The 25,727-nt window shown below is 49.9% G+C and overlaps 3 protein-coding genes across 5 annotated transcripts in view; 1 reads left to right on the top strand and 2 right to left on the bottom strand.

Moving 5' to 3' along the window:
* LOC140724181 (uncharacterized) overlaps nucleotides 1–10,604 on the top strand; it is a 40,385-nt gene extending 29,781 nt beyond the window's left edge. Inside the window, 3 exon segments of the mRNA XM_073038665.1 lie at nucleotides 3,364–6,323; nucleotides 6,483–7,826; nucleotides 7,878–10,604. Of these exon segments, the coding sequence (XP_072894766.1) occupies nucleotides 3,364–6,323; nucleotides 6,483–7,826; nucleotides 7,878–8,978 (5,405 nt within the window). The 3' untranslated portion in view covers nucleotides 8,979–10,604.
* The window catches only part of LOC140724182 (NACHT, LRR and PYD domains-containing protein 3-like), a 431,143-nt gene that overhangs the window by 133,517 nt on the left and 271,899 nt on the right, over nucleotides 1–25,727 (bottom strand). The gene's annotated exons all lie outside the window — the stretch shown is intronic.
* LOC140724180 (NACHT, LRR and PYD domains-containing protein 3-like) overlaps nucleotides 24,862–25,727 on the bottom strand; it is a 45,813-nt gene continuing 44,947 nt past the window's right edge. For all 3 annotated transcript variants that reach the window (XM_073038662.1, XM_073038664.1, XM_073038663.1), the window contains exon 13: nucleotides 24,862–25,583. In XM_073038662.1, coding sequence (XP_072894763.1) covers nucleotides 25,481–25,583 — 103 coding nt within the window. In that variant the 3' untranslated portion in view covers nucleotides 24,862–25,480. The remainder of the gene's footprint in view (nucleotides 25,584–25,727) is intronic.

The following is a 25,727-nucleotide window of genomic DNA, read 5'->3' as shown; positions in this document are numbered from 1 at the left end:
TTGTGGCCATCCCACACAACAACAGGTGGAACACTTTAGAAAGTATTGGGGTGCCTTGCAGAGGAAAGTCAAAGGAGTGATAGGGGATTCATTAGTTAGGGGAACAGAACAGGAAGTTTACTAATATCCTAGTGGTAAGGGTGCGAGAGCAAGTGTGGTGGGGGGGGGGGAGGTGCTGATGTGGTTAAAATGATTTGTAGGGGTAATGAGAGCCAGAATGACAGGACAGATAGAGGAGAGGGTGATTTGAATTGAATTGACTTTCTTACATACATCCCTCATGTACATGAGGAGTAGAAGTCTTTACGTTACATCTCCATCTAAATGTGCAATGTGTAATTTATAGTAATTTATAATAAATAGTTTGTGCATAGAACAGTCAGTATAACATAGATATGCAATTGTATTAGCATGAATTAATCAGTCTGATGGCCTGGTAGAAGATGATGTCCTGGAGCCTGTTGGTCCTTTTGCTGTGATACCGTTTCCTGGATGGTAGCAGCAGGAACAGTTTATGGTTGTGGTGAATTGGTTCCCCAATATCTTTAGGGCCCTTTTTCCACACCTGTCTCTGTAAATGTCCTGAATATTGGGAAGTTCACATCTACAGATGCACTGGGCTGTCGCACCACTCTCTGCAGGTTCCTGAGATTAAGGGAAGTACAGTTCCCATACCAGGCGGTGATGCAGCCAGTCAGGATGCTCTCAATTGTGTCCCTGTAGAAAGTCCTCAGGATTTCGGGCCCCATTCCCAACTTCTTCAACTATCTGAGGTGAAAGAGGTGCTGCTGTGCTCTTTTCACAACACAGCCGGTATGTACAGACCATGTGAGATGCTTGGTGATGTTTATGCCGAGGGTCTTAAAGCTGTTCACCCTCTCAGCCCCAAATCCTTTGATGTCAACAGGGGTTAGAGTGTCTCCATTCCTCCTGCAGTCCACAATCAGCTCCTTTGTTTTTGTGACAATGAGGGGGAGTTTGTTTTCTTGACACGTCAGATGTTGTTCAGACCTCAGACAGAGTCAGCAATCAAATGGTTGAGCATGGTGCGATGAATGTGCTGAGCTGTGTATATCACAATGCAAGAAGCATCTTAGGAAAGCCTGATGAGCTCAGGACAGGGAATTATGATATTGTAGCCATTATAGGGGCTTGTTTACACCCAACAGTCTGAGGGATTTAGAGGAACAAAGTTGTAGGTAGATTGTAGGCCATGTCAATAAACAAAGGTTGATTCAGTAAGTGATTTTAACTTTACATATATTGACTGGAACTCCCATAATGTAAAAGGACTAGATGGGGTAAAGTTTGTCAAATGTGCCCTTAATCAGTACGTAGATTTCCCAACATAGAAATGAGCAATAAGCTGTTAGGAAATGATCAGGGCTGGTGACAGAAATTAGTGATCATAATGCCATGAGATTCAAAGTAAATAGGGAAAAAGAGTGGTCTGGACCACAGGTTGAGATTGTAAATTGGAGAAAGGTCAATTTTGATGGTATCAGAAAGGATCTGACAAGTGTGGTTTGGGACAGGTTGTTTCCTGACAAAGGAGTACCTGTAAGTGGGAGGCCTTCAGATGTGAATTTTTGAGGATGCAGAGTTTGTATGTGGCTGCCAAAATGAAAGTTGAAAGGTAACTGGTCCAGGGAACCTTGCTTTTGAAGAGAAATTGAAGCCTCGTATATTTTGTTCCTCTAAATGCCTCAGACTGTTGGGCGCTACCGAGACCCATTAATGACTACAAATCATGATTCCATGCACTGAGCTCATCTGATTTTTTTTGTTGTCTTCTTTTGGTTTCTCGAAGCTTCCGAATAGTTTTTGTTCTTTTGTTTGCCCTCTCTTTGACATTTATGTTGGCTTTGGCTTCTCATTTTAGCCACAGTTGTGTCCTCCTGTCTTTCTAATGCTTCCACTTCTGTGGAATCACTCAGGTCCCGAATTGCTCCAGAAACTCCAGCCACTGCTGCTCAATTGTCACTCCTACCCTTTCCCTTCCAAACAAGTTTGGCCAGCTTCTCTGTCATAGAAACACGGAGAAGTTCAGTAAAGAAACAGGCTCTTTGGCCCATCTAGTCAATGCCAAAAACGCATTTAAACTTGCAGTGTGATCTGGACCAGCTGGCAAAATGGTTTGAGAAATGGAAAATGGAATTTAATGCAGACAAGTGTGAGTTGTTGCACTTTGGTATGAACTTTATTCCTTGGAATGTAGAAGATTGAGGGGAGATTTGATTGTGATAGAGGGGCATAGATAGTGTAAATGCAAGTTGGCTTTCTCCACTGAGATTGGGTGGAACTACAACCAGAGGCCATGGGTTAAGGGTGAAAGGTAAAATGTTAAGGGTAACATGAGGGGCAACTTCTTCAGACAGACAGTCATCAGGGTGTGGAATGAGCAGCCAGCACAAGCGGTGCATGCAAGCTCGATTTCAACATTTTGTGTAGGTACCTGGATGGTAGGGGTATGGGAGTGGGCAGATTAAATAGTGACAATAATACAAAAATTCACTCTAAGTCCTTTTAACAGCTGTGCGGACCAACCATTCATCTCAGCAGGAATTTTTTATATGGCGTTAAAACTGTGGCTCTTTAAGTTAATAATACATAAAAGAAAATCCCAGATGCACATCAAGAAAGACTATTTGCGTGAGACTGTTTCAGTTACTGTGGGGCCAGGCACCCATGCAGTTCAGCAGGAGGGGGGAATAATACCAATGGAGAGAGTCAAACTATGGCTCAAATTGGAGATGGCAGAAATGCTCCTTTCTGATAGAGACAGGAAGAGCATCAGGGAATTGATGGTCATTCCAGAAACCAGCACTCTGCCCAGTCAGGAGATGATATCTCTTCTAACTTGTGTTGAACCTCACTGTATCAGTGTGATACCAGATCAAACCTTGGCAACTCATGTAATCTCATCTGAAATGTTGTCCTAAACCCATTGATGGATTTTGTAAATCTTTTTACAGGTTAAAAATGAGAAGGAATTTGTCTCCAGGAAGCACAAACACGGCACACCAGTTTTGTTGTCTCTGTCTAGATATTTAAGAAGTGGAACAAGGGATCCTATCGACCATCCTTCCTGCTCAGACTGTGGGGAAGGATTCACTCGGTCATTTGACCAACTGGCAACCCATCATTTTACACAGGAGAAAGGCCTTTCACCTGCTCAGACAGTGGGAAATAACTCACTCGGTCATCTCAACTGAAGGTACATCAGCAAGTTCACACTGGGCAAGGCCATTCATCTGTTCTGTGTGTGAGAAAGGATTCAGTTGGTCTTCCCACCTGTGGACACACCAGTCAGTTCACACCACACTGGGCAGAGGCTGATCATCTGTTGAATTTCTGGGAAAGGATTCACTCAGTCATCAGACCTAATGCATCACCAGCGAGTTCGCACAAAGGAGCAGCCGTTCATCTGCTTGGTCTGTGGGAAGAGATTCACTCAGTTATCCAGCCTACAGAGACTTAAGCGAGTTCACACTGGGGAGAAGCCGTTCATCTGCTCAGAATGTGGGAAGGGATTCACTGATCCATCCAACCTGCAGAGTCATCAGCGAGTTCACACTGGGGAGAAGCTGTTCACCTGTTCAGAATGTGGGAAGAGATTTACTCCGTCATCTCAACTACAGAGTCATCAGCGAGTTCACACTGGGGAGAGGCCGTTCACCTGCTCAGTCTGTGGGAAGAGATTCACTCATTCATCCACCCTACAGAGACACCAGCGAGTTCACACTGGGGAGAAGCCGTTCATCTGCTCAGAATGTGGGAAGGAATTTACTCAGTCATCCCAACTACACAGTCATCAGCGAGTTCACACTGGGGAGAAGCCATTCACCTGCTCAGTCTGTGGGAAGGGATTCACTGATCCATCCAACCTACAGGGTCATCAGCGAGTTCACACTGGGGAGAAGCCGTTCACCTGTTCAGAATGTGGGAAGAGATTTACTCAGTCATCCCAACTACAGAGTCATCAGCGAGTTCACACTGGGGAGAAGCCGTTCACCTGCTCAGTCTGTGGGAAGAGATTCTCTGAGTTATCCCAAGTACAGAGTCATCTGCGAGTTCACACTGGGGAGAGGCCATTCAGCTGCTCAGACTGTGGGAGCAGATTCGCTCAGTTATCCAGCCTACAGAGACATCAGTTAGTTCACACTGGGGAGAAGCCGTTCATCTGCTCAGAATGTGGGAAGGGATTCACTCAGTCATCCCAACTACAAAGTCATCAGCGAGTTCACACTGTGGAGAAGCCATTCACCTGCTCAGTCTGTGGGAAGGGATTCACTGATCCATCCAACCTACAGAGTCATCAGCGAGTTCACACTGGGGAGAAGCCGTTCACCTGTTCAGAATGTGGGAAGAGATTTACTCAGTCATCTCAACTACAGAGTCATCATCGAGTTCACACTGGGGAGAGGCCATTCACCTGCTCAGTCTGTGGGAAGAGATTCACTCTGTCATGCAACCTACAGAGACATCAGCGAGTTCACACTGGGGAGAAGCTATTCACCTGCTCAGTCTGTGGGAAGGGATTCACTCACTCATCCAACCTTCAGAGTCATCAGCGAGTTCACACTGGGGAGAAGCCGTTCACCTGTTCAGAATGTGGGAAGAGATTTACTCAGTCATCCCAACTACAGAGTCATCAGCGAGTTCACACTGGGGAGAAGCCGTTCACCTGCTCAGTCTGTGGGAAGAGATTCACTCATTCATCCACCCTACAGAGACACCAGCGAGTTCACACTGGGGAGTAGCCGTTCATCTGCTCAGAATGTGGGAAGGGATTCACTCAGTCATCCCAACTCCAGAGTCATCAGCGAGTTCACACTGGGGAGAAGCCGTTCATCTGCTCAGAATGTGGGAAGGAATTTACTCAGTCATCCCAACTACACAGTCATCAGCGAGTTCACACTGGGGAGAAGCCATTCTCCTGCTCAGTCTGTGGGAAGGGATTCACTGATCCATCCAACCTACAGGGTCATCAGCGAGTTCACACTGGGGAGAAGCCGTTCACCTGTTCAGAATGTGGGAAGAGATTTACTCAGTCATCCCAACTACAGAGTCATCAGCGAGTTCACACTGGGGAGAGGCCATTCACCTGCTCAGTCTGTGGGAAGAGATTCACTCATTCATCCACCCTACAGAGACACCAGCGAGTTCACACTGGGCAGAAGCCGTTCACCTGCTCAGTCTGTGGGAAGAGATTCTCTGAGTTATCCCAAGTACAGAGTCATCTGCGAGTTCACACTGGGGAGAGGCCATTCAGCTGCTCAGACTGTGGGAGCAGATTCGCTCAGTTATCCAGCCTACAGAGACATCAGCGAGTTCACACTGGGGAGAAGCCGTTCATCTGCTCAGTCTGTGGAAAGAGATTCACTGATCCATCCAACCTGCAGAGTCATCAGCGAGTTCACACTGGGGAGAAGCTGTTCACCTGTTCAGAATGTGGGAAGAGATTTACTCAGTCATCTCAACTACAGAGTCATAAGCGAGTTCACACTGGGGAGAGGCCGTTCACCTGCTCAGTCTGTGGGAAGAGATTCACTCATTCATCCACCCTACAGAGACACCAGCGAGTTCACACTGGGGAGAAGCCGTTCATCTGCTCAGAATGTGGGAAGGAATTTACTCAGTCATCCCAACTACACAGTCATCAGCGAGTTCACACTGGGGAGAAGCCGTTCACCTGCTCAGTCTGTGGGAAGAGATTCACTCTGTCATGCAACCTACAGAGACATCAGCGAGTTCACACTGGGGAGAAGCTATTCACCTGCTCAGTCTGTGGGAAGGGATTCACTCACTCATCCAACCTTCAGAGTCATCAGCAAGTTCACACTGGGAAGAAGCCGTTCACCTGTTCAGAATGTGGGAAGAGATTTACTCAGTCATCCCAACTACAGAGTCATCAGCGAGTTCACACTGGGGAGAGGCCGTTCACCTGCTCAGTCTGTGGGAAGAGATTCACTCATTCATCCACCCTACAGAGACACCAGCGAGTTCACACTGGGGAGAAGCCGTTCATCTGCTCAGAATGTGGGAAGGAATTTACTCAGTCATCCCAACTACACAGTCATCAGCGAGTTCACACTGGGGAGAAGCCATTCACCTGCTCTGTCTGTGGGAAGGGATTCACTGATCCATCCAACCTACAGGGTCATCAGCGAGTTCACACTGGGGAGAAGCCGTTCACCTGTTCAGAATGTGGGAAGAGATTTACTCAGTCATCCCAACTGCAGAGTCATCAGCGAGTTCACACTGGGGAGAGGCCATTCACCTGCTCAGTCTGTGGGAAGAGATTTACTCATTCATCCACCCTACAGAGACACCAGCGAGTTCACACTGGGCAGAAGCCGTTCACCTGCTCAGTCTGTGGGAAGAGATTCTCTGAGTTATCCCAAGTACAGAGTCATCTGCGAGTTCACACTGGGGAGAGGCCATTCAGCTGCTCAGACTGTGGGAGCCGATTCGCTCAGTTATCCAGCCTACAGAGACATCAGCGAGTTCACACTGGGGAGAAGCCGTTCATCTGCTCAGAATGTGGGAAGGGATTCACTCAGTCATCCCAACTACAAAGTCGTCAGCGAGTTCACACTGGGGAGAAGCCGTTCATCTGCTCAGTCTGTGGAAAGAGATTCACTGATCCATCCAACCTGCAGAGTCATCAGCGAGTTCACACTGGGGAGAAGCTGTTCACCTGTTCAGAATGTGGGAAGAGATTTACTCAGTCATCTCAACTACAGAGTCATAAGCGAGTTCACACTGGGGAGAGGCCGTTCACCTGCTCAGTCTGTGGGAAGAGATTCACTCATTCATCCACCCTACAGAGACACCAGCGAGTTCACACTGGGGAGAAGCCGTTCATCTGCTCAGAATGTGGGAAGGAATTTACTCAGTCATCCCAACTACACAGTCATCAGCGAGTTCACACTGGGGAGAAGCCGTTCACCTGCTCAGTCTGTGGGAAGAGATTCACTCTGTCATGCAACCTACAGAGACATCAGCGAGTTCACACTGGGGAGAAGCTATTCACCTGCTCAGTCTGTGGGAAGGGATTCACTCACTCATCCAACCTTCAGAGTCATCAGCAAGTTCACACTGGGAAGAAGCCGTTCACCTGTTCAGAATGTGGGAAGAGATTTACTCAGTCATCCCAACTACAGAGTCATCAGCGAGTTCACACTGGGGAGAGGCCGTTCACCTGCTCAGTCTGTGGGAAGAGATTCACTCATTCATCCACCCTACAGAGACACCAGCGAGTTCACACTGGGGAGAAGCCGTTCATCTGCTCAGAATGTGGGAAGGAATTTACTCAGTCATCCCAACTACACAGTCATCAGCGAGTTCACACTGGGGAGAAGCCATTCACCTGCTCTGTCTGTGGGAAGGGATTCACTGATCCATCCAACCTACAGGGTCATCAGCGAGTTCACACTGGGGAGAAGCCGTTCACCTGTTCAGAATGTGGGAAGAGATTTACTCAGTCATCCCAACTGCAGAGTCATCAGCGAGTTCACACTGGGGAGAGGCCATTCACCTGCTCAGTCTGTGGGAAGAGATTTACTCATTCATCCACCCTACAGAGACACCAGCGAGTTCACACTGGGCAGAAGCCGTTCACCTGCTCAGTCTGTGGGAAGAGATTCTCTGAGTTATCCCAAGTACAGAGTCATCTGCGAGTTCACACTGGGGAGAGGCCATTCAGCTGCTCAGACTGTGGGAGCCGATTCGCTCAGTTATCCAGCCTACAGAGACATCAGCGAGTTCACACTGGGGAGAAGCCGTTCATCTGCTCAGAATGTGGGAAGGGATTCACTCAGTCATCCCAACTACAAAGTCGTCAGCGAGTTCACACTGTGGAGAAGCCATTCACCTGCTCAGTCTGTGGGAAGGGATTCACTGATCCATCCAACCTACAGAGTCATCAGCGAGTTCACACTGGGGAGAAGCCGTTCACCTGTTCAGAATGTGGGAAGAGATTTACTCAGTCATCTCAACTACAGAGTCATCATCGAGTTCACACTGGGGAGAGGCCATTCACCTGCTCAGTCTGTGGGAAGAGATTCACTCTGTCATGCAACCTACAGAGACATCAGCGAGTTCACACTGGGGAGAAGCTATTCACCTGCTCAGTCTGTGGGAAGGGATTCACTCACTCATCCAACCTTCAGAGTCATCAGCGAGTTCACACTGGGGAGAAGCCGTTCACCTGTTCAGAATGTGGGAAGAGATTTACTCAGTCATCCCAACTACAGAGTCATCAGCGAGTTCACACTGGGGAGAAGCCGTTCACCTGCTCAGTCTGTGGGAAGAGATTCACTCATTCATCCACCCTACAGAGACACCAGCGAGTTCACACTGGGGAGTAGCCGTTCATCTGCTCAGAATGTGGGAAGGCATTCACTCAGTCATCCCAACTCCAGAGTGATCAGCGAGTTCACACTGGGGAGAAGCTATTCACCTGCTCAGTCTGTGGGAAGAGATTCACTGATCCATCCAACCTACAGAGTCATCAGCGAATTCACACTGGGGAGAGGCCGTTCACCTGTTCAGAATGTGGGAAGAGATTCACTGATCCATCCAACCTGCAGAGTCATCAGCGAGTTCACACTGGGGAGAAGCCATTCACCTGCGCAGTCTGTGGGAAGAGATTCACTGATCCATCCAACCTGCAGAGTCATCAGCGAGTTCACACTGGGGAGAAGCCATTCACCTGCTCAGTCTGTGGGAAGGGATTCACTGATCCATCCAACCTACAGAGTCATCAGCGAGTTCACACTGGGGAGAAGCTATTCACCTGCTCAGTCTGTGGGGAGAGATTCACTCGGTCATCTGACCTACGGAGTCATCAACAAATTCACACTGGGAAGAAGCTGTTCACTTGCTCAGAATGTGGGAAGAGATACATTCGCTCTTCCACACTACAGAGACATCAGCAAGTTCACACTGGGGAGAAGCCGTTCACCTGCTGAGAATGTGGGTAAGGATTCACTCTGTCATCTCAACTACTGGCATACCAGTCATTTCACAATGGGGAGTGGCCGTTGTTATGAATCCCTAGGTTTTGTTTGCTGTGGACTGTTATTTCGAGAGAGAGGGAGAGATAGAGATTAAGAAGGTGAATCAGTCTGACTTGCAGCTTGTTTACATCGCTCGCAGTTTGTTTAGTTTTAACTGAGGACACAGACACTCAGAGTCAGACGTAGACGAAGGAAGAAAGATGGAAGGATCGAAACCAGGGAACTAGTGGCCAAGGGTCACTGTTTGGAATTCTCCTATGCCCAGAAGGGTGGGTTAATTATCAATTCAGCATACATCAAATGTGTGGTTGTTACCTTGTTTGAGCTATAGGAGTGGATCTGATTTGGGGTATCCTGTGAAGACCACTGATGTGTCAACCCTTGCCTGGGTGTGGAGTGGTAATTCATTTGAAGACGATACCCCTTGTGACAAGTCACTTTGGGTGATAATTAGTATGTGAATTTGGAAAGATGACAGATAAAATCTACAGTGACTGTTCTCTTGTTTTACGACCATGGAACCTGTGGAATTCGACATAATTGCCTTCTCTTGACATTTACCCTGGATTACAAATATCTCTCTCATCACCTATTCTGTAGTTGAACTGAACGTTCATACTTTACCATCTCAAGACTCCAAGCCTTGTTTCCCCCGAGCTCAATAGTTTGGGAGTTTTATTTATACACATATATACACATAATACTGTTAACTTCTGTTTATCTTGTTTAAGTTACTATTGTTACGAAGGATGAACAGCTCTGATGGGCAGAAGGGTGCAGGGTTGCCCATGTCCCCCTCCCTTGGGAGAATTACAAACCGTTACTCTTGCCAGGCTGCTAATGAGAGAGAAAGAGATGGAACTAAAACATACTTGGACTGGAATATTTGCTTCAGATAAGGGAGAGATAACCCAGGGAGGAAGAGACTTGTTGTTCCACCATATTATGACTCCTGTAAAACTTATGGCTCCGGAGAGGGCTGTTTACTTGGTACTATTCTGTTCATTAAAATTCCTCAGTGGACAGCCGGAGTGGGCTGGTTTGATGGGCTAAGCCATTCAAAACTGATTGACACCTGAGACCCAGTGAGTAGGGATAAATGAGAGGTCTGGGGAGACACCCCTCAGATGCACCAAGAGACACACTAGTGAGCACTGCTTAAGTGTTGGAACCCACGAGAAAGTGTGGGGCATTGGAGACCGAATGAAGGATCAGTCAATTTTAACTCATAGTGTTTATAGCGAGGCCGGTGGGGCCTTGTGTGTGTGTCCACCCTTGCCTGGGCGACGAATCCACCATAGAAGAACGGTCTAGCTAAAGGACAGAGGGGTCATACCTGAATGGCCACAACAACACATTGACTGATCAAGATTGTAAAGGAAGGTTTGACTGGCTGTCACTGTTTGCTCACTCTCTCTCTCTCCAACAATTACAACACATCGACCAACAACTACCTCAGTACGTATGAACTGAACTGAACTTTATATTCACATATGACAATTCATTATCCCCGGACATCGATAGAGCTTGTTTATTATTGATTATTATTATACCCACACTTTTAGGTTTAGTATTGCTAACGTGTATTGTCTGTATATTTGCATTGTTGATATTGATTTGTATATTTTACTAATAAACACTGTTTTGATAATAGTACCAGACTCCAACGGATACTTCTATCTTTGCTGGTAAGACACCCAGTTACGGTGTACGTAACAAATTGGGGCCTCGTCTCGAGATTTGATACCAAATTGGGGGGTCAGTGAATCGGGCTTTAAGTCCATTATTTGTTCTGGTTGCATGGGTAACCAGATGGGAAACCAGCAAAGATGGATATAGCTGAATTTATAGAAAACCCGACTTTGAAGGTGCTAGAGAGTGCCAAAAAGACGGACTTGGTGAATATTGCGAAAGGTTTAAATCTCCCAGAGGTGAAGTCGTCAATGAAAAAGTGGGAGATACAGAGGGCCATAGCCCAGTATTATATATCCGAGGATGTGTTCACGCCGGGGGTATTGGAACTTATCCCTGAAAAGAAACCAGTTGTTGGGGTGGTTCAGTTAGAGTTGGAAAAATTAAGGTTGGACGCGGAACAGAAGAAAAGGGAGAATGAGATCCTGCTAAAGGAGTTAGAGGCGCAAAGGGAGCGGGAGAGAGCTGCCTGGGAGGCACAAAGGGAGAAGGAAAAGGCTGAAAGGGAGATGGAGGGAAGGGAAAAGGAGAGAGATAGGCAGCATGCGCTGGTCATGGAGAGGTTAAAGGAACAGGGAAAAGACCGAAGGGAAGGCTCAAGAGAGGAGATTAATATTAGTAGGGAGTTTAGGTTAGTACCTCCGTTCAAGGAGACAGATGTTGATAGTTACTTCTTGCATTTTGAAAAGGTGGCAGTGACTCAGAAGTGGCCCAGAGATCAGTGGGTGGCGTTGTTACAAAGTGCATTAAAAAGTAATGCTCAACGGGCATATGCAGCATTGTCCATGGACGAGTCTGAGGATTATGAGCAAGTAAAGGAGGTTATCCTTCGGGCCTATGAGTTGGTACCTGAAGCGTATAGACAAAAGTTCAGAGATTTAAAGAAACTGTGGAATCAGACGTATGCAGAGTTTGCCTATGAAAAGGGTGTGCTCTTGGATCGCTGGTGTGCTGCAGAAAAGGTGGAGGAGGATTTCCATCGTTTCAGAGAGTTAATTCTGATTGAGGAATTTAAAGGTTGTGTTTCGCATAATATCAGGATGTATCTGAACGAGCAGCCGAATAAGTCTATATCGGAATTTGCCAGGTTCGCAGATGAATATGCCCTAACCCACAAGACAAAGTTTTCCTCAAATAAGAGTTACCAGAAAGGCAGTAGGGACGGTAGAGAAAGTCCACCGGCTAAGGTAGAGAATAAGCAGGGAGCTAGTGGTAAAGGTAAGAAGGAGGACAAGCAGACTGGCAGGAAGGTTCCTGGCTTGACCTGTTATAATTGTGGAAAGGTTGGTTATATTGCATCTAAGTGCTTTGCTCCGAATAAGGAGACAGGAAAAGGGAAAACGGCAGTCCCTACAGGGTGTATTGAGTCGATCAGCAAATCGCTGAGGAAGGCAAAGGTAGATAGAGTACGAGAGGGTCGTGAGAAATCTATTTCAGAAGGGACGGTGTCTGTGAAAGAAGGAGAGACCCCAGTTCCAGTGAGAATCTGGAGAGATACTGGGGCTGATCAGTCATAGATCCTAAGTAAGGTGCTAGATTTTGGTCCTGAGACTGGAGAGGTGGTTTTAAGAGGTATAGGAAAAGGGACAGAAGCTGTGACTTTGCATGGGATCATTTTAAAATGTGACCTGGTATCTGGACCAGTCGAAGTAGGGGTGCGGTCAGAATGACCGAGAGACGGCGTGGACGTCCTTCTTGGTAATGATTTAGCAGGTGGTGACGTGTGTTCAGCAGTGAAACTGACAAGCAAGCCTGTGAGTGCTGAGGACCCGCCCCTGGATTCTATGATCTATCCCGCATGCGCAATCACTTGCAGCATGTCGAGAAAGGCTGCTGAGAAAGAGGACAGTTTAAATGAGTCCAGTGTTGACTTGGCTGAGATGTTTTTACCGACCCTGTACCAAGAGGGGTTAGGGGATGGTAAAGTGGGGAATAAGGAGGTGAAAGAGAGTAAAGGAGAGGAGGTAGACCTACCCTTAGCCAGGAGGGACTTTATAGAGTCACGGAGTAAAGATGAGAAACAGATACGGCAGTTAGAAGGTCCAGGGTTGGACATGGATGATCTGTCTGGCTTGACAGAGCAGTTTGAAGAAGTTGAACATTTTAAATGTGTTCCCAATAATGATATAAGGGCAGTCCTAGATGAAAAGGATGCCATTACCTTGAAGAAGTCTGCTGGGTTAGCAGATGAAGTTGTTTTAACCCGCAGGGTTGAGTTTACTCCGGATGGGAGTTGCCCAGAGAGTAACTGGGAGGATCAGGGGAACTTAGAATTTGAAAAAGGGACTGGTATGGAAAGCCTGGAAGAGGTAGATGTCCCGTTTGAGTGTGTTCAAGATGTGGATGCACATGATACTGACCCTAGTAATGAAACTCAGAAAAAGTCTGAGGTATTTGATTCAGTTGAAAAGGAATGCAGTCCTTTTGGGTCAGATGGACTTGGTTCAGTGAAGAAAGGGTTAACCTTGGTACCAGTGGTAAGTGAGAATTATCAGTTGTTTGTGTTAGAACGTGTGTTAAAAGTTAGTGAGGAGATGAAAGGTGGTGATGTGAATATTATTGAAGGAAAAGGGAAAGGTGTTGTTCCTAAATTGAATAAAGAAAATTTAAAGTCTGAATTGGTTTTAGAAGCAGTAACCAGGCTGAAGAAACAATGGCTTGTTAACAAGGTGTCTGTGAATCAATTACAGTTTGTTTTGGAATTCAAAGGTAAACAACTCGCTGATGTTATTCAAGGATGTGATTTGGAGGGACAGAACCAAAAATGTTGTTTAGACAAAGAGGGATCACTTGCAGATGTTAAACTGATAACTCCTATGAAAGGAGTACGTGAAGGCCTATTCCACACTGGTGAGCAAGCTAACCACGTGAGAGTTAAATGGAAAAGGGGCAAAGGTTGATAAAATGCCACTTTAAATAACATGATCTGGTTTTGAGAGAATTCGACAAAGCATGTAAATAATAAAAATACCATGGAACATTGACTGTTAAGTTTAAAAGTAAAATAGAGATTAGTATTTGCACAAACTTTTGTAATGTACTACAATATAATCACACGTGTATTAGTTCACATTTTATAATATACTTTTAAGCTAAGATCACAACCTTTTAGTTTTTTTTTGCTGACGAAAAGGAATAAAAATAGGTGGTTATTAAATTGGAGTCTGATGCTACAGGAATTTATTAAGATACACCATATTAAAGGAAGTGACAATGTAATCGCTGACTGTTTATCTAGATGCTAAGTGAAGGTATATCTGTATTGCTTTATAGTTAAGAACACTTCTGTGTTTTTTTTTGCTAAACTCTGTAATCCTGTAAAACGCTGTACTAGTTAATTTTCCCCTTTGTTGAAAATTCCTAGAAGGATGGGGGTGTTACGAAGGATGAACAGCTCTGATGGACAGAAGGGTGCAGGGTTGCCCATGTCCCCCTCCCCTGGGAGAATTACAAACCGTTACTGTTGTCAGGCTGCTGATGACAGAGAAAGAGATGGAACAAAACATACTGGACTGGAACATTTGCTTCAGACAAGGGTGAGATAACACCGGGGGGGAGAGACCATATTATGACTCCTGTAAGAATAACGGCTCCGGAGAGGGCTGTTTACTTGGTACTATTTTGTTCATTAAAATTTCTCAGTGGACAGCCGGAGTGGGCTGGTTTGATGGATTAAGCCGTTCAAAACTGATTTACATCTGAGACCCCGTGAGTAGAGATAAAAGTGAGGTCTGGTGAGACACCCCTCAGACGCACCAAGAGACACACTAGTGAGCACTGCTTAAGTGTTGGAACCCACGAGAAAGTGTGGGGCATCGGAGACCGAACGAAGAATCGGTCAATTTTAACACACAGTGTTTATAGCGAGGCCGGTGGGGGCTTGTGTGTGTGTCCATCCTTGCTTGGGTGACGAGTCACCATAGAAGAACGGTCTAGCTAAAGGACAGAGGGGTCATACCTGAATGGCCACAACAACACATCGACGGATCAAGAACGTAACAGAAGGTTTGACTGGCTGTCACTGTTTGATCGCTCTCTCTCTCTCTCTCTCTCTCTCTCTCTCTCTCTCTCTCTCTCTCTCTCTCTCTCTCTCTCTCTCTCTTCTCTCTCTCTGTCTCTGTCTCTCTGTCTCTCTCTCTCTCTCTCTCTCTCTCACAATTACAACACATCGACCAACAACTACCTCAGCCTACATGAACTGAACTGAACTTTATACTTTCCCATGATAATTCCTTATCCCTAGACAACGATAGAGCATGTTTATTATTGATTATTATTATACCCACACTTTTAGGTTTAGTATTGCTAAAGTGGTGTATATTTGCATTGTTGATATTGAATTGTATATTTTACTAATAAACACTGTTTGGAAAATAGTACCAGGCCCTAACGGACACTTCTATTTTTGCTGGTAAGACACCCAGTTACGGGGTACGTAACAGAACAGAAATGAGGAGGATTTTATTTTGCAAGTGGCTGGTGAATTTGAGGATCCCTGTCACGGGCGGCTGTGGAGGCAAGTCGTTGGGTATACTTAAAGTGGAGGTTGATAGATTCTTGATTCGCCATGGGTTCAAGGTTCCGGAAAGAAGGCATGATAATGGGGTCGAGAGGGATAGTAAATCAGCCACGGTGGAATAGCCCAATTCTGCTCCAATGTCTTATGGTCTAACCAGGAGTTTCAGGCAGGCTTACAGGGGCGCAGTAAAGAGAGTAACTGGGCGATTCAGGGGGAATTGGGGGGCGGGTTGTGTGTCCAATATGACAGACTATTAAGGAAGAGGTTAGAGGCATCAGTCACAGGGTGATATTGCAGGTACTCAAGGAAACGAATAAAATAGGTGGCGGGGTTTGTGGATGAGAAAGCAGATTCGGGGGGAGATTAGAGGACACAGAGCAGAGGGATTTAGAGCAGATAGGGATTGCCTAGGGGACGCAGCTGGGGAGATATTGGAGTGGATTCAGGGAGGGTTGGGGGGTTCTAAACGGGAGAGATATTAGAGGAGACGGTGTGTTAAAGTTCACTGTTAAGAGCAAAGTCCTCCACAGTGTCACTGAGCAGAGAGACTTTGCGATCCACGTTCATAACTCCTTGAAAGCGGCGGCACAGGTTGATAAGGTGGTTAAGAAGGCTTATGGAATGCTTGCTTTTGTTAGTCGAGGCTTTGAGTTCAAACTCAGGAGGTTATGTTGCAACTTTATCAAACTCTGGTTGGGCCACACCTGGAGTATTCCGTACAGTTCTGATCGCCCCGCCACGGGAAGAATGCTGAGGCTTTGGAGAGGGTGCAGAAGGGGTTAACAAGGACGCTGCCCGGTTTAGAGGGCAAGTGCTCTAATCAGGGGCCGGATAAACTTGTGTCGGTTTGTCTGGAGTGCCGGAAGCTGTGGGGAGATCTGACAGAGGTTTGCATGATTATGAGAGGCATGGACAGAGTGGACAGGGAGTATCTGTTTCCCAGGGTCGAAATGTCTAACCCCAGAGGGCAGGAATTGAACGTGTCGGGGTGGGTTCAAGAAGGATGTGAGGGGTAAGTTGTTTACTCAGAGAGTGCTGGATGCATGCAATGCTCTGGTGGTGGAGGCAAACACATCAGAGGCTTTTAGGAGATGTTTGGATTGGCACGTGGATGTAAGGAGGATGGAGGGATATAAACGGTGTGGATAGGAGGGATTAGTGTTTGGGTGTTTTTGATTTGCCTTTTAGCTGGTTCAGCACGACATTGTCGGCCGAATGGCCTGTTCCTGTGCTGTACTACTCTATGTTCCGTGGTCTATGACAGTGGGACGGAATATAAAATGGATTGAGGGAGGGTTTAACTGACAGTACACTGGTCAAAACCCTCTTCTTCCTCCCCCAGACTCTCTCCATGATGCCGATCCCGGCGAAGGCGGACACGATTTTCCAGGTGATGGAGCCGCTGTGCCAGATCCGGGAATATCCGCCGTCCTACCCCAGCGCGCAGCTGCCGCCAGGGACGGAAGTGATGCCCGGCCTCGAGGAAGAGGCGGCCGAGGCGGAGAGGGCGGCGACCAGGAGGACATTGAGGAAACTGGCGGTGGGGTGGGCAAGGGATCGGCTGCGGGGTTCTGCCGATATCGGGGGGAGGGAAGGGACAAACCCCACGTTCACGAAGGGTGTACTACCCTCGGACCAAAAGGTCCCTCTGTCCTTCGACACTCCTCACCGTTCACGGTGCGTGTCCTACACTCGTACACCGAGGTCTCCCTTTCCGTCGACACTTACCACAGTTCACTGTGCGTGTCCTGTCCTCGTACACCGAGGTCCCTCTGTCCCTCGACACGCCCCACCGTTCACGGTGTGTGTCCTGTCCTCGTACGCCCAGATCCCTCCGTCCCTCGACACTCCTCACCGTTCACGGTGTGTGTCCTGCCTTCATACGCAGCAGTCCTCAGGTCCCTCGACACCTTCCACCGTTCATGATCTGTGCCCTACCCCCATACGCCGAGGTCTCCCTTTCCCTCGACACTCTCCACCGTCCTCTCCCCGTACGCCGACGTCACTCTGTCGTGTAATCGCCTGTAATCTACATAGTTCTCTCCCCGTCTCACCTTCTCACACCAGCACCGTGTCCCCCTCTAACTCTCTGTCTGTCCCTCTCTCTCCCCCCCTGCCTCCACCCACTGCCTCTACATGTCTTTCTCTCCCTCTCTCCTCCCCTCCCTTTGTCCCCAGTCGCTGTGTCTCTCACCCTCCATCTATCTCTCACATTTCCACCTCCCCTATCTCTCTGACTGTTCTCTTTCTGTCCCCTCCCACTTCCATCTCCACCACCTCTCTTTATCTCTTGTTTACACTCTGTCTTCCTCTGCCCACTCTTACCCCTTCTCTCTTCGCCGTCTCACTCTGTCCTCCCCCTCTGTCTCTAGCTCTCCCTCTGGTTCTGCCCCTCTCAACCTTCCTCACTCCCCATTTCCATTCTCCGTGTCTGCCCCCCATCACTTTCTCACTTTATTCCTCTCTCTCATCTCTGACTCTCCCACCCTCTCACTCTTCCACCTCCCGTTCTACTTTCTCCCTCTGCCGTCTCTCTCTCCATTTCAACTCTTTCCCCCTTTTCTCCCCCGTCACTCGCCCCTCTCCCTTTCCAGTTTCTCTCTCTCTCTCTCTCTCTCTCTCTCTCTCTCTCTCTCTCTCTCTCTCCCTCCCTCCCTCTCTCTCTCTCTCTCTCTCTCTCTCTCTCTCTCTCTCTCTCTCTCTCTCTCTCTCTCTCTCTCTCTCTCTCTCTCTCTCCCCCCCGCCCCACCCCCATCGCCTGCCTGTTTGTGAAGGTGTTTGCGCTCTTCCCTGCACTCCCGCCGTCATCCTGTACTCGCTGAATGTCCACATCTTCCCCTGCATTGGGTACTGCTACACCGGATGCAGGATGGTGAGTGCAGCCCCCCCCGCCAACCCGCTAGCGAACCGACCCTCATAACCCCAACCACAGAGATCTCCTCTCGGCTTTCTCTGTCTCCCGCGGCGATATCCTCCTCGCCTTGCGGTAGCGCTCCCTCTCTCCACGTCTCTATCCCTCCTGCCGGCTGCCTCCGAATCCTACCTCCCCTTTGTTGTAGAGTCTCCTCTCTCCTCGCCCCCCTCCCTTTCTTGACCACTTCCTCCGGCAGCTCCTTGCACAGACGGACCACCCGTATCCCTCTAAACCTTTCCTATCCGTGTCCCTGTCCGAGTGTCGTTAATGTACCTGCCCCGACCACTTCCTCCGGCAGCTCCTTCCACAGACGGACCATCCGTATCCCTCTAAACCTTTCCTATCCGTGTCCCTGTCCGAGTGTCGTTAATGTACCTCCCTCGACCACTTCCTCTGGCAGCTCCTTCCACAGACGGTCCACCCGTATCCCTCTAAACCTTCCCTATCCGTGTCCCTGTCCGAGTGTCGTTAATGTACCTGCCTCGACCACTTCCTCCGGCAGCTCCTTCCACAGACGGACCACCCGTATCCCTCTAAACCTTCCCTATCCGTGTCCCTGTCCGAGTGTCGTTAATGTACCTGCCTCGACCACTTCCTCCGCCAGATCCTTCCACAGACGGACCACCCGTATCCCTCTAAACCTTTCCTATCCGTGTCCCTGTCCGAGTGTCGTTAATGTACCTGCCTCGACCACTTCCTCCGGCAGCTCCTTCCACAGACGGACCACCCGTATCCCTCTAAACCTTCCCTATCCGTGTCCCTGTCCGAGTGTCGTTAATGTACCTGCCTCGACCACTTCCTCCGCCAGATCCTTCCACAGACGGACCACCCGTATCCCTCTAAACCTTTCCTATCCGTGTCCCTGTCCGAGTGTCGTTAATGTACCTGCCTCGACCACTTCCTCCGGCAGCTCCTTCCACAGACGGACCACCCGTATCCCTCTAAACCTTCCCTATCCGTGTCCCTGTCCGAGTGTCGTTAATGTACCTGCCTCGACCACTTCCTCCGGCAGCTCCTTGCACAGACGGACCACCCGTATCCCTCTAAACCTTCCCTATCCGTGTCCCTGTCCGAGTGTCGTTAATGTACCTGCCTCGACCACTTCCTCCGGCAGCTCCTTGCACAGACGGACCACCCGTATCCCTCTAAACCTTTCCTATCCGTGTCCCTGTCCGAGTGTCGTTAATGTACCTGCCCCGACCACTTCCTCCGGCAGCTCCTTCCACAGACGGACCACCCGTATCTCTCTAAACCTTTCCTATCCGTGTCCCTGTCCGAGTGTCGTTAATGTTCCTGCCTCGACCACCTCCTCCGGCAGCTCCTTCCACAGACGGACCACCCGTATCCCTCTAACCTTTCCTATCCGTGTCCCTGTCCGAGTGTCGTTAATGTACCTGCCTCGACCACTTCCTCTGGCAGCTCCTTCCACAGACGGACCACCCGTATCACTCTAAACCTTTCCTATCCGTGTCCCTGTCCGAGTGTCGTTAATGTACCTGTCTCGACCGGACAACCACCTGGGGGAAAAAAGTTTCCCCTTGGACTCCTATTAGATCTCTAAAACCTGTGCCCTCTGGTTCTAGGTTCCCCGACCCTGGGAACTTACCAGCCATCTCTCCATCTCCCCCTCTCACTATCTCTTCATCTCTCAACCCTCCCTTTCTCTCCCGCGGACCTCCCTCCCTTCTCTCATTCACACTCTCTGTCCCCCACTCCGTCTCTCACCCTTCTCTCCCCTTCTCTGTCTCTCACCCCTCTCTTCCCCTCGCTCGGAACTCTTCCTTCTCTCTCACACTCTCCCCTTCTCTCCCACACTCGATCTCCCTTCTGCTTACTTTTGTCTTTCACCTCCCTTTCCCCCTCTCTGTCTCTCACCCCTCTCTCCCCTCTCCCTCTTTCACTCCTGTCATGCCTCTCCGACTCACCCTCTCCGTCTCTCAGCCTTCTCCGTCTCTCACCCCTCTACCACCGTTTTCCCCCTCTCTCCCCTCCCTGTCCGACCTCTCTCATATCCTGCCTCTTTACGTTTCTCTCGCACTCTCTCACCACACACTCTATCCTCTGTCTCCCACAACTCTCTCTTCCAGCAGCTTCACCTCTCTTTCCCCACCTGACTCTCATGTCTCTCCCTCTACCAACCGTCCTCTGCCACCTGTCTGCTTTCTCCCCCTTCTCTACCCCCATCTCTCTCCCACCCACCCCCTCGCTTCCTCACCTATTGCCCCCTTCTCTTCCACCCGGTCTGCGTCTCCCATCTCCGGCTATTCCACACTCCACCTATGCCTCTTCCGCTCTCTCTCTCTCCTCTCTGATTCGCACCTCTCACTCTCACCCCATTTTTCTCTCTCCCCCTCTCCACTCCTCTCTTTCCGACTGGCTCGCTCCCCCCTCCCATGCTCCCTCCGCTCTGTCCCTCCGCCAAACACCGAATCTCGCAGAGGTTTGTCAGCGGGATCACGGTGATCTTGCTGGTCAACTGCCTGGTCTCGCTGGTGATGTCCGTCCTCACGGCCATCGCCAACTGCAGGGACCTCGAGTGCTGCGCCGCACAGCCTCCGGTGGTGAGTGGGATCTTCCTGTGCACGGGGGACTGTGTGTGTGGGCGGCGAGGGATGGGGCATGGGTACAAGAGATGGGGGAGATGAAAAGAGTATGGGGAGGGTGCAGGAGAGCGGGAGAAATAGAGATGGGGCAGAAAAGGAATAAAAGAGTGGGGAGAGGGGTAGAGAGAGGAGGATAGGGTAGGGAGAGGGGTGGAGAGTGGAGGATAGGTTGAAGAGGGGTGGAGAGAGGAGGATAGGGTTGGGAGAGGAGTGTGGAGAGAGGATGATAAGGTGCAGAGGGGTGGAGAGAGGAGGATAGGTTGGGGAGAGGGGTGGAGAGTGGAGGATAGGGTGGGGAGAGGGGTGGAGAGAGGAGGATGGGGTGGAGAGAGGAGGATAGGTTGGAGAGAGGTGGAGAGAGGAGGATAGGGTGGGGAGAGGGGTGGAGAGAGGAGGATAGGTTGGAGAGAGGTGGAGAGAGGAGGATAGGGTGGGGAGAGGGGTGGAGAGAGGAGGATGGGGTGGAGAGAGGAGGATAGGTTGGGGAGAGGGGTGGAGAGTGGAGGATAGGGTGGGGAGAGGGGTGGAGAGAGAGGAGGATGGGGTGGAGAGAGGAGGATAGGTTGGAGAGAGGTGGAGAGAGGAGGATGGTGGAGAGAGGAGGATAGGCTGGGGAGAGAGAGGTGGAGAGTGGAGGAATGGGTGGGGATTGTGGTGGAGAGAGGATAGGGTGGGGAGAGGGGTGGAGAGAGGAGGATAGGGTGGGGAGAGGGATGGAGAGAGGAGGATAGGGTGGGGAGAGTGGTGGAGAGCATAGGGTGGGGAGAGGAGTGGAGAGAGGAGGATCGGGTGGTGAGAGAGAGGTGGGGGGAAAGATGGAGAGACGAGGGGACTGAGGGAGAGAGGAGACTGAGGAAGTGGGCAGTGGGTATCAACTCCTCTCCTCACCTCTTTCTCCACCTCCCCTCCTCAATCGGACCCCTCCCTCTCCCCCACCCTGCAGAAAATGGTGGTGATCCACGCCAACCAGCCCGAACCGCCAGACCTCGCCTCCGTCTTCTCCGGCAATCCGGCGCCCACTCCTGCCTTTGACGGGCCCCAGTGACGACACGTCCCCCTACTCCACGGGGCAGCCTGAGGGATCCGGGCCGAGCGACCTGAGACTCGGCCCGAAAAAAAATCAAGACAGGATTTGGGAGACGGAGGGGGAAGGAGGGTAACGGTGGGAACCCCCCTGTTCCAGTTCCTTTGTTACGAGTCGCTCTCTCCCACCCTCGGCATCCCGTCACTCCTGAAACACTCCGCTCTCTATCCCCTCGATCACCGCCCATCTCACCCTGGCCGGCGACCATTTTGTGATCGTTACCAATGACAACCGCTATCCCAGCATCGTAGAATGGGACACCCCCTTTTCTTCACCTTCTACTCACTTCCCTCGCTGTTTCTTCAATCACAACTCCTCATCCCTCCTCTTCTTTCCCTCCCTCCTCGCTCTCCTAACTCTCTATTTAACCTTCAGCCGACAGCCATTTTGTGACAGTGTGAGACCCTCCCTCCCACTTCCCCCACAACGAAGTGTGTCACTCCCTCACACTCACCATCCTGTCACCCTCCTTCCCATTCTATCACACACAAACCCCTTCCCTCCCTCCCCTCGCTTTCCTTTCCCCACCATCTCGATGCTCTGCATCGTATGCTGGTTGGTTGCCATTTTGCGATGCCAATCTTCACCTCTCCTCATCGCCCTCTCTCTCTCTGTTACCCAGTGAGTCACTCCCCTATTCACACAGTCACTCTTGACACCCTCCCCTCTCTGACCCCTTGTCCTTTCTCCCGCTATCCACCACATCCTAGGTGGTGAACGTTCTCTGATTGAAAATTTTGCTCCCCCACCCAATCCCTTCCCTCCGTCGTTGAGTGAGTAGCTCTCCTCTCCCTCCGTTGAGACACTCAACTCTCCGACCCTTCAGCCGTGACCACGTCTCGACTCCTCGCTCCCACTTTACCCTCCGCCGACACCGCCCTTTACTTGCCGTCCGTCTTATTTGCGAAGGAACGTCACCACCCACCCTCCACTATTGAGTAAGTCGCTCCACACTCCCCATCCTGTTCATCCCCGCCCTGTCCTATCAGACCCCTCTCTTCCAGTCCGATCACTTCCCCTCCCTCCCCGTGCCATCAGTTCCCCTCCCTCCCTGTCCAATCAGAACCCGTCGCTCCTCGTCCCATCAATCCCCCTCCCTCCACGTTCTATATTGCCTCACTCCCAGCCCCATTACTTCCACTCCCTCCCCGTACCATTAGTTCCCCTCCCTCCCGTCCCATAACTGCCCCTCCTCCCCGTCCCATCACTCCCGCTCCTGTCGTTTCACTCCTCCTCACCCGGTCTTTATTTTATCCATGTCGGCCACCAATTTGTGACAGGAACTTCCTCTCCTCCGCTTTCCGTCTTCTATTCAGTCAGTGACTTCGCCACGTTCACCGTCTCATCAGTCCACTCCTCGTCCCATCACTCCTCTTCCTCCCAAACCCCTCACCACTCCTCCCCAAAACCCACACGTATGAGATAAATACATTAGTTTATTCAATGAAGAAATCATATATACAATGCAGAAGGCGATATAAAACTCAAATTAAAATACTGTTATTACAATCAATAACGCACTCGATCCCGGGATTGTATCCATGGGCACCGCATGTTCCTTCGCCATAGATTCTGTGTGTGACAGTGGCCATTGTAAGTCAGTGTCTCACTCCATCCCTGGCGGCCACATTAACCAAGGATTCGCCCGTTTTAAATCAGCGCGTCCCTCCCTCTCTTGTGCTCACTTCTACCAAAGCCGTCACTCCCTCCCCAGCGGCCATTTCCAGTGAAGCGTCGGCCATTTGAAGTCAACGTGTCCTTCACTCCTTCTCTGCCGCTCACTTTAACCAAGGCGTCTCTCCCTCCTTGGTCCCGTTTCAACCCGGCTGAGCGGGGTCTCCTTCAGTCACCACATCTCTCCCTTTTTATCAACAGAATTAACGATGGTGACGGCCATTTTCAACCGGAGTCTCAACCCCTCCCTTCCCGGCACTCACTTTAAAACAAGGTATCATGAACACGAAACTGCCCGTCAGACAGTTAAAGCGAAGCAACGGCCATTTCAGTGATGCACCATCAATAACTCACTCTGAGACGTAAGAAGCGAGGTATCGGCTTTTATTGACTGGAAGAATGAACAACACTACATCCTGGGGAATGAGGCTGGGCAACAGGCCTCAGTCGCCTTTATACAGGGGTCTGTGGGAGGAGCCACAGGAGCAGTCCAGACAGGTATATGTAGTTCACCACAGTCAGAGCGTCACTCTCTTCCATTAGATCATTTTACATCGACCCATTACCCCCTCTCTCTTCTCAATGTGCCACTGTCTCCATTTCGGCCATTTTTCCCAGTGCATCTCTCCCTCCCTGTGGGCCATTTGAAGTCTGTCCATCACTGTCTCCTTGCCGGCCATTGTAACAAAGGAATCAGGGACAATTTCAGTTCGACCGCCACTCCCTCGAATTTGTCACTGTGTCACCCTCTCCCTGGTGATCATTTTCAATGCGCGCATCACTCCCTCCCTGGTGACAATGCTATCTCTGCGCAAAACTCTGCCCCTTTAATCCAGAATCCTATTTTTCATCAGCAGGTAACTCCCCGCCCCCCGTGATAATTTTCAGTCAGTGCACAATCCCCACCCTGTCGGCCATTTTAACTCCGCCTGTCACTCCCACTCTCTTGTCAGTGTATCACTCCCTCCCTGCCGGCTATGAGAAACAAGGTGACCACGGCCATCTTAATTCCACCCATCGCCCCCTCCCTGGCGCCCATTGTCACTCAGCCCATCACTTTCTCCCTGGAGACCATTTCAGTCAACCTTTCACTCCCTCCCTAGTGACCATTCTAAATCCTTCTGTCGTTCCCTCCCTATTCACTATTTACAATTGGGGGGCAGATAGCCAGAATGGGAGTTCGGTGGAGATGAGATCCTGGGCACCCTGACTCCGCCAGTCCGACCTCCCTCAGCCTGGAGCTGAGACGCTACTGTGTCAGTGTGAGGAGCTCCGACCCACTGTTGCAGTGCACAGGGTGCGGGGGGCAGCAGAAACCTCAAATAAAGCTCGAGTCCGGCACCAGGACAGGAAGTTACAGCGGTTTATTGATTTCATCATGACAAATGTAAATTAAACAATGTGTGAGCTACTGACATGCGGGAATAAATAAGCTGCTCCCGACTCACTCACAGTCACACACAATTATCTGACCGACGACAACGAGTGACCGGTTGAATAATCAGTCCCGTTTCTCACCGTCACTCTGCATCGGGGAACCGATGATTATAAAATCACACTTCAGGGCCGTGTCCGGGATCGCTGCAGATCCAGGGTCACTGCCGAGGGATTTGTCAATTTAACATCCTCAGCAAAGGGAGCATCTTCTCTCCCGGGATTATCCCCCCCACCCCGGGACACCGGTGTCCCAGACTGAGCCCCGGACCCCCGGGCTCTTCCTGTCTGGGTAATTCTCCGGGGTGTCACGTGGGGAGTCTCGAACCCGCATTTCCGGAGGAAGTTGCCCCGCCGGACAGCAGGCGGAAACACGTCACTCCGGGACCGTTCCGAGCGACACACAGCGCGAGGCTGGTTCCGTTAAAACCGTTGGGAATCGTCCCCGACGCGCGGCCATTAAAGGTAAGGGCGGAAGTTAAAGGGGAGGGCGGGGAATCGGCCAAGATGTCTCATTCTCGCGGGCGGGGATGTTCACACATTCAGATGTTCACAGATCACTTTCAGTCTGGGTCTGACTTCCTGCAGAGGCTCCAGTTCCTTCCTCCCGGTCTCACTGAACCGATTCCCCATCAGCCTGAAACAGATGAGAGAATAAAGATGAAATAAACAGATTACACAACAGTGTCAGTAACAGGGGACCGGGGTTAATGTTTCAACAACACTCACAGACAAATATCACCAGAAAACCCGCGGATCCGCTGATATTTTATCACATTGA

Source organism: Hemitrygon akajei, unplaced genomic scaffold (assembly GCF_048418815.1).
Source record: "Hemitrygon akajei unplaced genomic scaffold, sHemAka1.3 Scf000171, whole genome shotgun sequence".
NCBI lineage: Eukaryota > Metazoa > Chordata > Chondrichthyes > Myliobatiformes > Dasyatidae > Hemitrygon > Hemitrygon akajei.
The sequence above is the reverse complement of the archived record's forward strand: the minus strand, read 5'-3'. Positions and strand labels throughout refer to the sequence as shown.